The sequence below is a fragment of the Acartia tonsa genome, chromosome 13, assembly GCF_053477335.1.
Source record: "Acartia tonsa isolate MP-2025a chromosome 13, ASM5347733v1, whole genome shotgun sequence".
Taxonomy (NCBI): domain Eukaryota; kingdom Metazoa; phylum Arthropoda; class Copepoda; order Calanoida; family Acartiidae; genus Acartia; species Acartia tonsa.
This window is the reverse complement of record NC_137272.1, coordinates 31,175,557-31,193,677: the sequence shown is the minus strand read 5'-3', so window position 1 is coordinate 31,193,677 and position 18,121 is coordinate 31,175,557. Positions and strand designations below refer to the sequence as shown.

The 18,121-nt window shown below is 41.4% G+C and overlaps 1 protein-coding gene across 1 annotated transcript in view; it reads left to right on the top strand.

Annotated features, from left to right (window-relative positions):
* LOC145334897 (uncharacterized) overlaps window positions 1–18,121 on the top strand; it is a 159,721-nt gene that overhangs the window by 26,577 nt on the left and 115,023 nt on the right. The window contains exons 4-5 of the mRNA XM_080180516.1: window positions 12,098–12,186; window positions 12,679–12,756. Coding sequence (XP_080036642.1) covers window positions 12,098–12,186; window positions 12,679–12,756 — 167 coding nt within the window. The remainder of the gene's footprint in view (window positions 1–12,097; window positions 12,187–12,678; window positions 12,757–18,121) is intronic.

The following is an 18,121-nucleotide window of genomic DNA, read 5'->3' as shown; positions in this document are numbered from 1 at the left end:
AGGTAATCATAATGCAAATTCATAGAAAAACACAGATATTTTTAAAAATGAGACAAATGACAAAAAATCATAACACCTATGTATAATACATAAAATTGGAGATTAAATTAAAAGTGGAAAAGTTTAAACAATATTACTTTGTATAGGCCTCATAAGTTAATCAAGGTTCCAATTAAACAAGCTACAAGAACATATTTTCTGTAGAAAACATTGGGACGAGGCCCAATCTGTACCACTTTTGCACCACCTTTGATTCTTGTGACGTCATATAAATGAGGGAGATTAGAAGAGAAGTGGAAAAGAAAACCCTAAAAAGAGATGGAGAATCCCTCATTTATATTACGTCACAGGAATCAATAGTGGCGCAAAAGTGGTACAGATTGGGCTTCGTCAAATATTGGGTACCAGTATAATATACAATGCAATATCCCCTCCCTCTCAGTATGGATCCTATCTATTTAAAAATACTTTAACTCATTACTGCCAAAAATGCAATGTCCTTGTCATTACCTTAAACAAAACAAAAAAAACTGGTCCTATAACTGTCATCCACTTCAGTATTACAGTATAATTACAGTCTGCTGTAGACTCATTCCGTAATGTTATAATACTAAGTCTAGATGGTTATAGAACCGGTCATAGAAAAAACTTCTTGAATCTGACATTTAACATATTCACTCGACAAGGACAATAATTTAGGCAATAACAAGGATAAACAAAATTGTCATAGGAATCACCATGTTTAAAAAAATGTTAATATTTGAAGCAGCATATAGTGCCTAATAAAAATGACCAATGATGTACCAGTATGTATTTTACCAGTGGTCAATATAAATGTATAACTATACTGGCCTATCATTGGTCATTTGTATTGTAGGGCGTCATATTTCATTAGGCAGTATAAGCTACTTCTAATATTTCTATGATTATTACAATGACATCATTTTAAAGGCGTACTGATTTTGGTGTTGATTATACCTTATTGCTACAGGAATCTGCATGTAAGGTTTTAAATAGATAGGACGATTCTATTTTGCCATTATTAGCACATACTGTTGAGCAACGCCTAAGTCACTCGTATAAACTTATAAGTAACAAGTTGTCTTTCTGTCTGTCAGTAGTATGTCTAGTCAGAGATCTAAAGGGATAAGACAAGGGCCGATAAATTGATGTACATCCCCAAAGATGATACATAAAATTACCCCTTCTGTAGTTTAAAATTAGTATCCAAAATTGTTAAGCCAACTAATAAGAAAACGTTATTATAAAACTTTGGGGACTAGTGTAATAAACAGCCTATTGAATAATAGGCAAAACCCCAACATAAGTAAAAACAAAAAACAAACTAAAACAGCAAAATAATTTGTGTCCTTTTTGGCAAATAATTGTTTTTTTCCTTCTTGACAAAGTAAATAATTTGATAATAATATTGGTTTTGTAGGCAAAAATAGGCTAAGTATGACAGTAGACTATGAGGCTAGTTCAAGCTTTAATAATACTGTTACTCGAGAGCTGTAAATAGTTATAGGAACCATACATGTTTTTGTAGGGAAAATAGAAGGATTACAAAGATTTTTTACTCACAGTTTGAGAAAAAAATAAAGTTGAGAGTGTAGGAATATCATAATTTATAAACACTTTCTTTCATTTGTTGGATAAATACTTCAGATGTATTTTTTTAAATCTTGAATATTTGGTTTAAAATAGCAGTGTCCGAATGTTTCAACTAAAACTCTAATCCATAGAAGGGTAAATATGTTTTCGGCATATTTCTTAAGACCTGCCCCATTCTGCTATCAATGCTAAGAAAAAAGGGCAAAGAAATTGATTAAAACTAAAATGATATTTTTTAACATTTATGTATAGAATCCCTGGCTGGTAATTTGTTAAATTTCAAAATTGGCAAATTCAAGGATATTTTTTCACAGTAAAGCTTTTCTACATTTAGGGTAGGTATGTCCGTCCATAGACAGATTTTAGCTTGTTATAATCTATCTATTTATTTTAATATTTGTTTTATGATTGCTGTAATAATAATATATAATCTTAAAATCAAGACATATCGTTTCGTTACCATAATTAATGTCCAATCTAATCATGTAGATATTTATACATCTAGACAAATTTTCATATAATTTAATCGTCATAAATTTTACTTTTAAAACCTAAAATATTGTTATTAAAATGTTACAGATATCTTTAATTGTTGTGCTTCGATTGAATGGAAGTTGTCATTCTTGTTCAAAAATAAAAATATTTCTAAGGTGCGCAGCAATATATAAGTAAGCTGTAGTTTGGTGGAAAAAGAACAATAATATATCATTCATAAAACTTTAGAAAATAAAAATTTAAAAAACATAATTTTTATCAGGTATTCATTATACATAATAAAGTTATTCAATTTTAAGCAATTTTGTAAAGCATCTTTTTTACTAAAAATCAAAGGGAGAGAGAGAGAGTGAGAGAGTGCAAGAGAGAGAGGGGGGGGAGGAAGGAAACGCAAGAGACAATGTAAATATTTGTTTTAAATGCAACTTTGGACGGAAAAATGACAATTGTATGTTTATTTTTGTCCTTTTTAAATTTTTGGTTTATTTGCTTGTCTATCTGTCTATATGTCAGTTTGTCTGACTATATATTCGTCCGTCTGTAAATTTTTGATGTGTAGAAGTTTGTAGGGGTATAGTCCCTTTCGTGATAACGCCTCTTAGGGGACGTTTCTTCGTATTATCACAGTAGATTTTCTCCTATTTCTAGACTCTGCGGGGCGCTCTTACACTGCGGGGCCAATTACCTAACCCTGCGGGGCAATCACCTATCCTAACTTACCTAACATAACCAAGATACTGTGAAAATACGACGAATCGCCCCTTAAGAGGCGTTGCAACGAAAGTGGCTATACTCGTTTGTAGGAATAATTAATATCCACTGGATTAGAACTGGTTCTTAGCCAAAACAAAAAAATCATGTAACGGATTGTATTACAGAATATTAAGATAAGATCATATAATTAATACCAGTTTTGTTAGCTAACTGGTTTTAGTCTTTTATTTGTCATTTTATTATCCACGGAAAGATGTCTATAATACAATGCGATAAATACCTTTTTCTTTCTTTTTTAATCTTTTTTTCTCTTAGTTTATCTATCTATCCTATATTTGTCTTTCTACATAACAACATTTAAGCTAATCATAACCTTTTTAAGTATTTTGGATTTTTGGTTAAATAAATAAACATTAAAATTCATTGAAACAGTTTTGATTTAAAGCAGAGATCCTAACTTGATGTGCTTTTACAATTATAAAAACAAAATTACCCTTTTCGTAGATTAAAATTATCAATTGAAAGTTTGTAAACTGGTAAATTAAACTAAACAATAAAAGCTTAATATAAGTACCCAAAGTTTTAAGTCCAATGAATGTTTTTTATAAACCTTTGATACCAGTATAATTTACAGTCCAATCTCAAATCCCTCCCTGATTTAGGGTTTATGTTAAGATGGTGAGGACCACTTCCCCCTCTCGCAAAAAAAAGCCCAAAACCTGACCAGGACCAATACAAGGAGACAAATCGGTCTAATCATTTTCGAGATCTTATTAGACAATTATTAGTTTTTATCAGGGAGGAAGGAGACATTAAACTGTAAATTATACTGGTAAACAACGTTTAAAAAACATGTATAACATTAGCTTTAAAAGATCTTTAAAAAATAGGGTGCTTCTGTTTTATCTTGAGTGATTGTTTTAAATTTTAATTGTCCAAACTTTTAAACCAATAATTCTGATCTAAAAAAAGTTGCTCATCATCATCAAGGATAAACATCAATTAATCATCCATTGTCTTATCCCTTTAGATCCTTGGTGTGTCAAATTTTTGTCTGCCATGTCTTTTGTTGTTTGTTTTCTGAATATTTTTGTTCTTTAAAAGTTTGATAACTAGTTAAGTGACTTTTAATGGATGTTTAAAATAGGGCGATTCCTAAAGCGATTAAGTAATTAAAATGTTACAGTAGCGTAATTGACTAGTTTTGGTTTTAATTCCAATGTGATACTAGGGTAGTAAACAGCTATAAAACCCGAGCTTCGTTTTGTTGTCATTAGCATTTTTAGACGAATTTTTGTCATTCCTTCCCATTCTGGCTCTCTCTTTCTCTACCTAGCTATCTCCCCCTCCCTCCCCTCCTCTTTCTCTCTCTCTCATTATCATTCTATCTATCTAAAGGTCGTGTGAATATTATTTGTTTATTTAAAAACACTATAATCATATTTTTATTAAAATTCATTAACAACTAAGGACTAATACATCTGTGGTATTCGGCAACCGTGAGCCATGCCTATGGCACCCCTGAACTGGGGTTCGGTGGAGGGTCAATGGCCCTCCCCCGAGTCCTGGGGAAGGGGTCTGACGACCCCCTCCCTATGCTTAAAATTAATGATTGAATCTGTCATGTTTATTATGGTTAACTGTATTCTTAATTCTCCCCCACCCTTTCCAGGGATGGGGGATCATTGTTGCCCAAACTGACTATTGTATATGTGTTATAATGCTTTTATGTTATGATTATTTATTCCTATCCATGTATTCATTGTTTGTTGTATATAGCTTTAGTATCCTTTAAACCTTCAATAAAGTGACAACTGAAATAGATGTTGATCATTATCTAGTGAATGCTAGAGAAGCGTAGCTTCTCTATAGTAAGGTGTCCACGTCTGTCACACTGCCGTAATCTAATTGAACTCCGGTGTCTGCCATTTATCCTCGGCGGATACCACAACTTTTGGTGACAGCTGTGTGAGATTACGGCGAACCACAAGTGTAGAGCAGACGCGCATCTGAGGCTAAGGTACTCCCAGCAGTGAAACTGGCAAAACTGACGCAAGCAACCTGAATTACCCACCCTGGACAGCAAAGTTTAACTCTGCATCCGGCAGTTGTGGAAGCGAGACAGCGAAATTTGACGAAGAACCGCGAGCAGCGCCGATATCTAGCGGAGAATTGAGCGCCCAAAGGGCTGAAACAGGCCTGCGGACCGGCTGAAACAAGCCAAATAAGTGTAAACGGCTGAAAATAGGCCAACTTTACTGCAAGAAATAGCAGGATCCGAACCAGTGGCGCTAGCAGGACGGGACATTCCCTGCCGCCATCAGCCGGATTTGGATCAGCGGCGCTAGCAGGACGGGACATTCCCTGCCGCCGATAGGCTGAAACACGCCACATAGCTGCAAGCTGCGAGCCAACATACGAGTGTAGTGCACCAGAACAGAGAAAAACTACGTCAACTCCAAGTATCCTGAGAGGCTACAACGCAGCCACCCATCTAGAAAAACAGATATTATGTCACATTGCAGGGATTACCACCCTGGTGTGATGGCTAAACAATAGATTTATGAGCAAAGCTTGGCAAACAAATTGTTGTGTTGTGATAAAGCTAAAAATAGAACAGGCTTGGATTTATTGTGTATTGTGATAACAGCTAAAAATAGAACAGGGTTAGTAAACAAATCTGTTATGCAATTGTGATAAGGACAAAAATAGAAGCTAGATGTAATATAATAAAGACCCTGATATACAATCAAATCACCTCAAGCCTACAGCACAACAACAATACACCCCTTATTCCAAGGGAAAGGGAGGAGCCCCTCTCCATTGAAGGCAAATACAATCAGGGTGATATAATAGATAAGCCTAGGATTAAGAAGAAAAGGCACTATTACACCAGCACACAGTTACCCCTCCCTCACAGGGGGAACGGACGGAGTTACCCCCGTCCCCTCACGCGCTTCCCCCTTCCTACCCACACTAGCCTAAGTCCGTCTGTAGTGTGGGGCTAGCGACCGGGAACACAGAGCGCCATTCACGGGTAGCGCAACAAAGTGCGGAAAATATCATAAATTCAACGGACAAAGCGGACCAATGAGAGAGCGAGTTGAGGGATAAGAGCGCGTTTTCCCCGTGTGCGCGGATTTGACGGTGCGTACGCGCGTTGCAAGGCTAGGAGATTTCACGCACACACACACACACACACACCGGAGCGGAGCTACTCCATAGCATTTAACAGGGGTATTTTGAGCAAATAAAGAATTACAAGCTTCTCTCCTTCTAGCTCCAGTGTGATAAAGGAAAACCCAATCAGTTCCTGACAGCAGTTCAGACCCTCAACATCTATCTACCCCTACCAGCCTACCCTACAACCTCAGCACCTAACTAGTGATAAGTACAGCTAAGTTATACCTTTGCAACTAAACTACCAACCTAGTGATACAAACAGTGTTGGCTGTTAGGCTAGAACGCCTCAAGTGACAAACCATTCATTTTTAGTACTGTATAACTTTGTGTCCCGCCGTTGAACCGTTGACCCGATGGACCAGCCGCAAGCCCCAGGAGGTGATCAAGCCCCAGGATGGCTCCAGGATGACCCTCAGCCGGCCCCAGCCGAGTACCGCAAGCTGATGCTGAGCAATCTGCCGGAGTATAGAGGGCCGCCCAAGCAATCCTGGTCGTCACATATCCGCAGACTCGAGATGTCATGGGCGGCTTACCGCGTGCCACCTCATGATTCCCTCAACCGCCGCAACGCCCTCCTACTGTCACTGGTAGGGCAAGCGGCGGAAATGGCGTCCCATCTGTTTGGCGAGGCAGGCCAAGCCTTGACCTACGAGCAGGTCAAGGCCGAGTGTGAAATGCTATTTCCTCCTGCTTTTGAATCCCAAACGCTTAAACAAGCGTTTAGGGATTACAAGCAACACTCGACAGAACCGATACAGGCGTACATATCCACTAAATGTGCCCTGTATCGGGACGCCTACAGCCATGAGGATCTTGAGTTGTTGGTGGACGAATTAAATCGTGGAATTCGTAACGCCAATGTAAAACGCATCATGATGGGACATGAAATTACGAGTGTACCTGAGTACTCTCGTAAGGCCATGTTTACCGTCACCATGATCACAAAGCAACTGAAAGAAGGTGTGTGCCTAGTAGACTCTACTGACGGGCTGACTGGATCCGCCAGCATCCAGTTGCCCCAGTATGATGATTCGGAGCCAATGGAGATTGGCGCCTTGGCTCCGGGTCTCCACCAGATGGGGAAGGTCGCTCCAGATGACAAGGTTCCAGGTCGCTGCTTCCGCTGCCAGGGGAGAGGCCACCGAGCTCGAGACTGCCCAACGCCTGTGGAAGTTAGCCTAGAGGAGAGACGCACCCAGCCACGCCGTGACCGTTCTGCCAAGTGCGAGCGTTGCCACTATGACGGTCACATGGCGGCCGATTGTAGAGCTGACTGGGCCCAGGTAGCCAGCCGCAGGCGCACCGCCGATAAGGGCGCCCCTCCAGGGAAGCCCAGCAGAGTGGCCCACATGGAAGGGAGCGCGCCCCCAGCACCACCACAGCAAGCAGCCGCCCCCAAAGCTGCGGACCGAGCCGATGGGATGCCGCAGTTTGGGACTGTCCCCGCTAGGATCAACGTACTGGGCGGCGCGGCTGAACCCAACCGGGTTGGCCTAGGCTTCAGCCTCAACCACCTGGGGCCAGAGCTGATACAACCCAACAACATCGCCGAGCCAGAGATTCTGAGGCCCCAGCCTTTTAGCCTCAACATGATGGAACCTGCCCGACTGAGCCTACCCAGCAAGAGTGGAGGGGCGCTATCCAGCGTCCCTGAGACGGTGTACGGGGAGGCCCTGGCGGCCGCTGAACGAGAGAGGCAGGAGGCGCTAGCCAGCGCCTCAGCATCGATGTATGGGACGCCACCCGGCGTCGCCACCTGGGATGACGGGGGGGTGCTATCCAGCGCCTCCCACCTGGTGCCTGGGGCGACAACCGTCGCCGCCACCGAGATACCTGGATCCTGGAACGAGCCAGCCTCCAACCTGATGTCTGGGGCGACAACCGTCGCCGCCACCGAGATACCTGGATCCTGGAACGAGCCAGCCTCCAACCTGATGTCTGGGGCGACAACCGTCGCCGCCACCGAGAGACCTGAGTCCTGGAACGAGCCAGCAGTCCCAGAGGAAGGGGTGACACCCGTCACCCCCAGTCAGCCAGCGCCACCAGCCTGCAGGGAGAGCCCAGCTACATGCCATCCAGAGCCCCCTGCCAGCCGAAGGAACCCAGCTGCCCAACACCAGGATAAGTTGAATTTGTTAAATGTGTTGTATCCAAGCTATTGTAAAACCCCAGCCTTGCCTGTGCCCCCTGCACCAGAGGCTGGGGAGATTGAAATTTGGGAAAATAAGGACTTGCCTGTGCCACATGCACCTGAGTTCCTAGGGCAGGGGAGGGAAGTGAGTAAGGGCGAGCCTGTGCCACATGCACTTCAGCCCCATGCCACTGGGCATGCCTTGGACAAGGGAAGGGAGCACTTGGGGCTAGGGGAGCCGACACCCAGGCAAGCGCCAGTCGCTTGCCAGTCTGTCATTGGGGAGGGTATCGGGGTACCCCGGCCGCACAAAGATAACGCTCAATGGAAACTTGTATCTAGCCAGGAGCAGCCCAGCTGGTCCAGCCACAAGAAGCAGCCGTGACCAGAGCTGAAGATCCCCAGCCGCGTGTGCGAGGTAGATGGTTGCCTGGAAGCCTCTCCCATTGGTGGATGGTCCTGTGGGGCCTCCTGCTGGCAGCCGTGTGGCCTACAACCAGCTACGTCCTGGTGGGATGGGACTGTGCCAACCCCACCCATGTCACATCCTACAATAAAGAAAAGATGTGTAACACGGAGCCCCTACACCAGGAGGTGCCCCTGGGCCATGAAGTGCACGTCCTGCAGCAGGTCAAGGTGAGGGAAACAACCGGGTACAGTTGCCAGCTCACCGTGTCCCAGTGGACATTCAGGTGTGGGGTATGGGGTCACCTCAAGGTGACCTCGGTCCCCACCCTCATGAGGCCAACCAAGATAGACCCAGAAGCGTGCCGAGACCTGGCCAGGAACCGAGTCTACACGCTGCCAGGCAAGACCCAGCCACTGACGTTCCAGCTGAACCATCCCCTGTTCTTCACCATCGACATGGTGGGCGCCCTCGTCAACAGCCCCGAGGGGGTGGGTTGTGAAGGGGAGGACGTCCACTTCGAGGGCCAGCTGTACCGCAATGAATTAGTGCTCCAGGAACGACGGCTGCTGGTCAAGGAAGAGACCTACGTGGTAGAGGATGGACGGGTGGAGTCCCAATCTGACCACCTGACCCTGGAGTGTCCCCATTCTGAGCTGTCCTGCATCACTGGGGAAGCAACCTACGTGTGGGACCACCTGGGGAGAGATTGCCCCTTGAGGCTGATCCGCAGCCTCCAGCCCAGCCTAGTGATGGATGCATACCTGGTTGACCATCAGGCCCAGTTTTTCATCAACATGACCAACCCCACCTCGATTGTGAACTGCGACTTCGAGGCCCATGCCACCAACCATCCAGCGTTGTTCGTGGCAGCTGACCCAGCCGCGGCTGCGCTGCCCAGAGTGTCGGCTAGGGATGTTGACGTCCCCCTACAAGCCCAAATACATGCAGGTTATATTGGGTTTACCCTGGAAACGCGCATGAAAAGCACAGCAGCAGAAGAAGTAGCGGCCAACTGCTGGAAGCTCCAGCAACTAGACCCGGCCCACCTGGTGCGTGTCCAGGGGAGCACGTTCTCGGTACTGAGGGGAGACATCCTGCTGCAGCTGACCTGCCAACGCCATAAATACGTTGTCCGCGAACACAAGGAGTGTTGGGACAAAGTGCCAGTAGAACCCACAGGATTTGTAGACGCTGTGACACGAGTATATAGTGAGCACGCCACCAAGATCCCCTGCTCCTCCACATACCCCCTGACTGTGCACGCGGAGGAAGGCTGGATAGAGTTAACCCCCGCTCCTAAGAAGAGGCCACCCCCGCTGGATACGCCTAAGCAATTGTTGACAGAGCCCTTAGATGACTTCAGTTCAGGGGGCTTGTATTCGCAGGCTGAGTTGAACGACTGGCAACAACTGCTGGCGTTCCCAGCATACAAGAGCGCCATGCTGACCGGCCTATCCTATGGCTCCTGCGTTCAGCAAGGCAGCTGTTCGGCCACAGGAGACCATGGGATAGTGTCCTACAACATTGACCGACTGGCGGAGGAAGGAGAGGCCGCCCTGGATGTCTGGGCTGGATTTAGACAAGCTATCCACGAGTGGGGAGATGGCGCAGCCATACTGTGCTTGCTGTTGTTGATCCTCAAACTGCTGGGGGACCTAACCATCATTTCTCTGGCAGCAGCACAAGGAGGCGTCCGAGCAGCCCTGAATGCGATGTCACAAGTGTTCCTGTACCATCCAGCTTTGTATAGGAAAGCTCTGGCTAGAGCCAGGCTCACCCATGCCAAGTCCCGGGACTTTTCAGTAGACTGGGATGCCATTCCCATCGGCAGGGAAGCAGCCGAGGAAATGGTGTCTATGCAATCAGCTGATAGCGGGCATGACCGCCCAGGTAGGCCAGGACCGCCCTCTGGCAGACCCCGCGGCCCCTCAGGAGGACAGGCAGCTGCCCAGATGATCAACCTGGCAGCCAGTGCCCCAGCCGCTGCCAACAACAACCAGCAGGCCCCACTGCTGACCGTTCCAGCAACAACGGTGCCACCTGCCAACCTGACACCTGCCGGCGCCGAACAACGTGTCCAACCAAAGCCAGCCTCTGCCTTCTATCCCACGTTGGGAGCCCATCAACCCTGAGAAAACACTCACCACTAGGATTCCATTGAATCATTATCGTTTGTATATATCTTAGCCCTAAGAAGCGGACCGAAGGCCTCAACCACTGTCGGAAGTCTGGTAGGGAAACCCTCTCCCAGCCTTCCGAGGGGAGAGTTGTGGTATTCGGCAACCGTGAGCCATGCCTATGGCACCCCTGAACTGGGGTTCGGTGGAGGGTCAATGGCCCTCCCCCGAGTCCTGGGGAAGGGGTCTGACGACCCCCTCCCTATGCTTAAAATTAATGATTGAATCTGTCATGTTTATTATGGTTAACTGTATTCTTAATTCTCCCCCACCCTTTCCAGGGATGGGGGATCATTATTGCCCAAACTGACTATTGTATATGTGTTATAATGCTTTTATGTTATGATTATTTATTCCTATCCATGTATTCATTGTTTGTTTTATATAGCTTTAGTATCCTTTAAACCTTCAATAAAGTGACAACTGAAATAGATGTTGATCATTATCTAGTGAATGCTAGAGAAGCGTAGCTTCTCTATAGTAAGGTGTCCACGTCTGTCACACTGCCGTAATCTAATTGAACTCCGGTGTCTGCCATTTATCCTCGGCGGATACCACACATCCATTAATAGCGTTACACTAAGATAAAAATAACTACCTAATAACTATACCTTTTTATACACATACTAGCGGCTGTGCCCCTGGAAGCCTCTAGGGGTACTTAAGGTGAGAGGGTAAATCGAACTTCTTTTCAATTTGAGTTTCAAAAGAAAAAGAAAAAGAGATACCCTACATCAAAATACTTTAAAACTTTCCCTGGACCTATAAGAAGCTTCACTGAGGAGAACTGTTCAGCGGTTAGCGAGATCCTTCGCTACAGAAAAGCTTACTTCTTTATATAATAGGATACATAACTTTTTATGCCCCAAGTTGTATAATTACATCTTCTATTACCTATCCAGGGTGGGGGGTCCCCCCCCCCCCAAGAAAATAGCCTAAAACCACCACAGGACCAGTAGGTATATTCGTAAATCCGATCGTTTCAGTGGTTACCGAGATCTTAAGGGACAGGCGGACAGACAGACAGAGGAACTGACAGACATCAATCTACTTTGTTTCATATGTAGATGGCGGGTGCGCTCCTAGCAATTAGGAGATTTATTTTTTTTCAAAATTGAGGGGGGGGGGGTAGAAATATAGACTAACGCCATCCCAAGACTTAAAAATAAATTATCCCAAGCAATATATGAAGCTTACCTAAAGTGAAGAATTTAATTGGTTCAGTGGTTAGCAAGATAGTCATGGTCAAACGAAAAAAAGTTTTCTAGAATATAATATGAAATGAAAAAATTCCAAAATTAAGAGAAAAATACCCGAAAATAACTAATAAAAATACTCCAAAATATTGTGTACAAAACTGTCGACAATTCCCAGTGAGATGGTGCGAGAAGATTTGTGCAGTATCCTTCCAAGTTTTAAGAAACAGTCACCACATAACTCTCTGGATTCCAGCGATTCAGGAACGATAACTGCATTTTCTTTTTTTATCTAGAACAGATCCATAGTTTTGATGTATATAAAGATAACTACCTGCCCCCGTTTTCCAAGGACCCTTTTCGTCTGCTAGCAAATTGATTTCTGCAACTTGACTGTGTTAATATTACCGACACTATTGGTTAATTTTTTTAAAGACCCAATTGAGAGTCGGCACAAGGTTCTTGGGATGGAGACATATAGTTATTTAACCCCTTCCCTCTCCAGTGTTTTACACTAATTGTTCCACAGCCCTTTTTTTACCCGGTTATGTTAGATCCTATACAGGGTGGCCTCGCAGGGTTAATTCACAGTAGGTAAAGGACATGGAGGGTTAGGGCCTCCTGCAGGTATTTGGTATACAGAAAAAAAAGCCTACCTTATTTTCCATTTATTTCAAATCAGATATGTTGGTCCGGGACTTTGTTCCTTTAAAGCCAACTAAACAGGAATTAAATTCACAGTTATCGGATTTTCAGGAAAATCCTTGAAATTGGCTGAGGATTCCGAGGGATTTGCCTTGGCTCGAGCTTCAGATGGATGCAAGACTTTTTGGCTATGTAAGTATGCAAATTGCCTACAGAAAGGCGAATAAAAATTATACAGATCTATATATCAGATCTAATATTTTTAAGTATCAATGTATCTATCTATTTAGTTATCTATCCATTATACTGTCTATCTATCTATCACATAAATCAAGTAATAAAATGCAAAATATAATTTATAATATCTAATATTTATTATTTATATGTATCAATCTATCTATCTATTCAGTTATCTATCCATCATACTGTCTATATATCTATCTATCTATCACATAATCAATCAAGTAATAAAATGCAGAGTATGTTAAAAGAGAGAGTTTTAAAACTATACATTGTAAAATTTATAAAAATTTATGTTTTAACAAAACTGGGAATACAGCATATTTGAAAAGCATAGGTGAGCCTTGTTGTACTAGAGACGTTAGAAATGATACTTTATTGTCTAATATATTTAATTACTGCGGTACAAATATTTAAATAGTTTGAACTTGCAGACAAAGGTCGTGCAATTAAAGGAATGGTTGTCTGTTACGTTTGCCTTCTTGATAAGATTGCTTTACCTAACCAAGTGATTTTATGGGATAAGACATTAAGTACACTCTCAATTTAGATTAACAAAGTTACCCCTTTTTGTAGTTTAAAATTATTGTTGGAAAATATTGGACATGCTAGTTTGCACCAACCAATCTTAATAGTACGAAGTTACCTATTTTAATGTAATTCTATGAGTTTTAAATCAACAGAACAACTTTATTACAACCTGTCAAAAAAGTACTATTTGAATATTTGTTTCATCTTGAAAGCACCAAAAAATTTGCCATATGTCGCGATGTGTACAGCAAAATTTTATTCTAAAATCGGCGGTTTCTGAATCCAATCTTTTGCATTAGTGTGACAGTATAATCTAAAAGAATACATTACCGTAATTATACTGTTATACTAGGGTATTTAATAACTATAGGATGTTTCTATTAAATTATTGCTTTCCCGCGTTTAGGGAAATTTTCGTTTTTATTTTGACATATTATCAGTTTCATGCATGGGACATCAGTTCAGGAATCTAATGGGAGAAGACAATGGATGATAAATTGATGTACATCCCTAAAGATAATAAACAAAATTACTCCTTCTGTAGATTAGAATTAGTGGTTGAAATATTTGGACACTCAATTTGATAAAGCAACCAATAAACATCTAATAGAAGTCCCCAAAGTTTTTAAGAAAACGTAATTATAAAACTTTGGTGACTAGTGTAATAAACAGCTCATTGTCGCTTCTTCTCTCTGCCTAAGTTATAATCTCATTATTAGAATATTGTCATCATTGATATACCATCGTATTAATCAATATAGTACTTAAGAGAGCGGTTTATTAAACAAGTCCCCAAAGTTTTATAAGTTTATTCGTTGGCTTCACAACTTGGTGGGACTTTTGATTGGTTGATTCATTAAGTTTAGTGTCCAAACATTTCACTAATTATAATCTACAGAAGGGATGATTTAATGTATTATCATTGGGAATGTGCATCAATTTTATCAGCCATTGTCTTATCCCTTTAGATCCCTGGGTTAGAGAGATCTTAAGGAACAAGCTGAAAACCTTTTACTTTCATTTTCTATCCAAACTGTCACTTTCTATCTAATTTTCTATCTATCTATCCTTTCTATCTAGATCTTGCCTGAGGAAAATGTTGACATGCATTTTTTTCTGCAATTTCAATTCTTAGAAATTTTGGGGGTTTCCCTCAAAGTGCCAAGTTGAGCATAGAACCCCATTCTCTTTTTTTTAAATTGAAAATAAGATGGATGTTTGTGTTTTACTTTAAATCAAGGGTTAGGTTATATTGGATAGCCCTGCATGGTTTAAAGCCAAGGAGTTAGGCTTAGGGCAATAAAATTATAATCTCTCCCTTATTTTTAGTTTATTTTTCAAGACTAAACGGGGAATTTTCAGAGCTCGATATGCTGTTTGAGGAAAAACACCAAAATTTTAGATAGAAAAAAGATTGTCAGCTAGATAGATAGTTACAAAGATAGAAAGATAGACAATTCATTTTTGTGCATTTTTGGTTCTAGGAAATTATGCCTTGACTTTCATCTATCTATCAATTATAGAGCCGTCTAATTTTAGTAGCAAAGCTACTCTGTAATTCCGATTGTACATATGTTCATCCGTCCTTATGTCAGTTTGAAGGTCTGTCTGTTTGTTCATAAATGTTGGTTTCTCGTCTTTTATAAAATTTTAAATATATAAGTTACTAGCGGCTTCGCCCCTGGCCTCTAGTGGCTTTTCCCCCTAGAGGCCAGTGGATGGGTTGGGGATGTCCCAACCCCTAAGAAAATAGCATAAAAATACTACAGGACCAGTACATATATTCTCTAAAGAGTAGAGTCCAATCAGTTTAGTGGTTACCAAGATCTTCAGCTTCAGACGGACGGACAGACATCAAACTACTTTGTATCATAGATACCAATAATTTACCATTTACTTATAATTATATTTGTCCGTCTGTCTCACCCACCAAGAAATAGCTTAAAACCACTACAGGATCAGTAGATATATTCCCTGAAGAGTAGAATCCAATCGGTTTAGTAGTTACGAAAATCTTAAGCTTCAGACGGACGGACAGACATCAATCTACTTTGTATCATAGATATCAATAATTTACCATTTACTTATAATTATATTTGTCCGTCTGTATGTTTGTTTGGCAATCCATTACACTGACGTGTAGTAATAGCAAGAACAAACAGCTAAATATTCTAATAAAGTGTATTAATTCAAGACAAGTTAAACATACAATTTAATATTAAATATAATAGCAAGTATTCACTTTTATGTTCGTGCCGAGTTGCAGAGCAATGTCTTGCTCCGAAACGGTTGACACAAGAACTCAAAGCTAATATACAAAATACATACATTGCTCTCAAATCAGGAAGAAAGGGACTATACATCACATTTCTCCCTGGCTTTAACATGCACATGGATTTCGAAACTGTAATATTTCAGATTGAATATAACAATATGTTTGTTACATGTTAATTATCATATATATATTATAAGTAGCATTGAATGCTTATTAAAATAGATAATAATTGATCTGGTATGACACCTGCCATATTTTTTATTTTATTTTTTTTTATTTTATTTCCAGATCTTTAAACACTTCATAATCATTTTTTTTTATTTTGGTTCCTTAGAACTCTTTTGTGTTTTTTTTATATTCCTTTTTTCTTTATGTGTTTTTTTTTCTTTTTAATATTTTTTTTAAAAAAACATTGATTAACATATAATCATTGAAAATGCATTGATTAACATATAATGCATTGATTAACATACAAACATTGAAATGCATTGATTAACATAGTTATTATAAATGCATGATATAAAAAAACACTGATTAACATATAACCATCAGATTTAAAACATGGCATTATAGAGCATTGATATAAAGCATTAATTTTAAACCTTTTCGAGACTACTACTGCCTCAACAAATATTTAATACATTTAATACATAAAATAAAATAAATATGAATTAATACACAGTAAACTATAATTATTACTTTCTTTTTCCAGACGCTCTGCTTTTCTTGCCAGATTCTTCAATGTCCATAGGCATGATAGCTTCATCATCATTCACTCCAAGTTTTGCGGTCTCATCACACAAGCCGTCTTGAGGCATCCTTGCCTCAGTATCACCAAGCATATGTAAACATCTTTCAAATCCGGTATTAACCGCAACTGAAATCGAGGTTGCAACGTTATCAACCTCCTCCTGATTATCCAAAATCTTTTGATGCTTACGACTAACCTCCTCCCCAAATTTATCAAGCATCATCAGTATTCCAGGCGTGTGCTCCATCCTCATTTCCTCCATCGCTTGTTCATCAACACGCCATTGCTGACCTGACAATTCAAGGTCCAGACAAACAGGAATGTTCGGATTCAAAGGTTGATCCTGCTGAACACAAACAGGACCCCCAAACCGAGTAACCAACTTGAAATCACCCTCAAACCACTCATTTACTTTGTGTTCAGGATTAAACTTCCACTCAAGGTTGGTTGTCAACAAACTTGTATGAACTTTTCCATCCAACTCCAATCTAAGTTCCTTTACTACATTCTCTAAAGTAGTATCTGGATCACATAACAATATCTGCTTGGCTAGAGTCGGACGGAGACGTTTGCAGCGCATCTGCATTTCCCAGGTCAAAACTCTGGCGTCTACTTTATCGTTCACCAAACTACCTGTATATGTAGCACTCACAAGATTTTCAATTATGTCTCTTTGTCCATCCAATCTAACATAACGTATCTCAGCTGGCATCTCTCCACTGGTGATTAAACTCACCGAATTCACGTTAACGATGCGGGGAATGAAAACCGATAAGTTCATGTATTCATTCACCTGAATAGAGTCAATAAACACTTTAGCACTCAAATCCTGTTCAGACTTTCCTTCAAGCCAATCTTTTTGTAACTCGAACAAAGTTGTGGATGGCATCTGTTTCAGAATAAAGGAGACTTTATTCACAACGTCTTTCCAATGTGCCAGGAGCCGGATAGCTGACACAACCTGCGTTTTCAACCGCGCATCAATGCTATTACCCACCGTTCTCAGCACCGTCTGAAGACTCATTCGACCATCTGCAGGTATGACGTCAATTTTTGAAAGTTGATGCCAATCATCTAGTTCCCCCATATGTTTGATTATGGGTAACAATTCTCCCAACGTTTGGCAGCTTTTTCTCTCATCTCCATCCAGGTATTCAATCTTGGCAAGCAACACCAAACTTGGTAACATTTTGCAAACAAGCTCAGAGAGAAATATAGTTGCACTCAATTTATTCAAACTAGTTGTCTCATTCCATGACAACTTTCTGTTTATAGCTTTAGAATGCTCCCCAGCCGCCATCAGGTTTAAGTGTCTTGAGTTCTGGCTGGTAAAGATAGGGATCCTGTCCACAGCCCAGTCTATTGAGTTGATGCATCTCCCCATCTCTAACTGCAACGAAAGCATGTTTATTAAGTTCAATTTAAACCTTGGTTCATTATCAATAAGACGAGCTAAATCTGCAAGTGGCATGTCCTCACTGCTCAAAAACACATTCCTCGTCGATCTGCCCACACTCAACGTCGGCAGCTCGACGCGCGACATTACCAACACCAGCCGGGATGCAGAGTTGCTGACCAACGCAGACACCGGTAGACCAGGTTTGACTTGATTTCCTTCATTCGCAGATTGTTTGTGGCGACCATTTTCTTCGTTGCTCAATAACTTTTGATTCATTGTTGCCGCCGTAACCAACCTGCAAAAATACAATATAATTAAATTTCAGCATAAGAATCTAAAATCTAGCATTAAATTCTTCCTC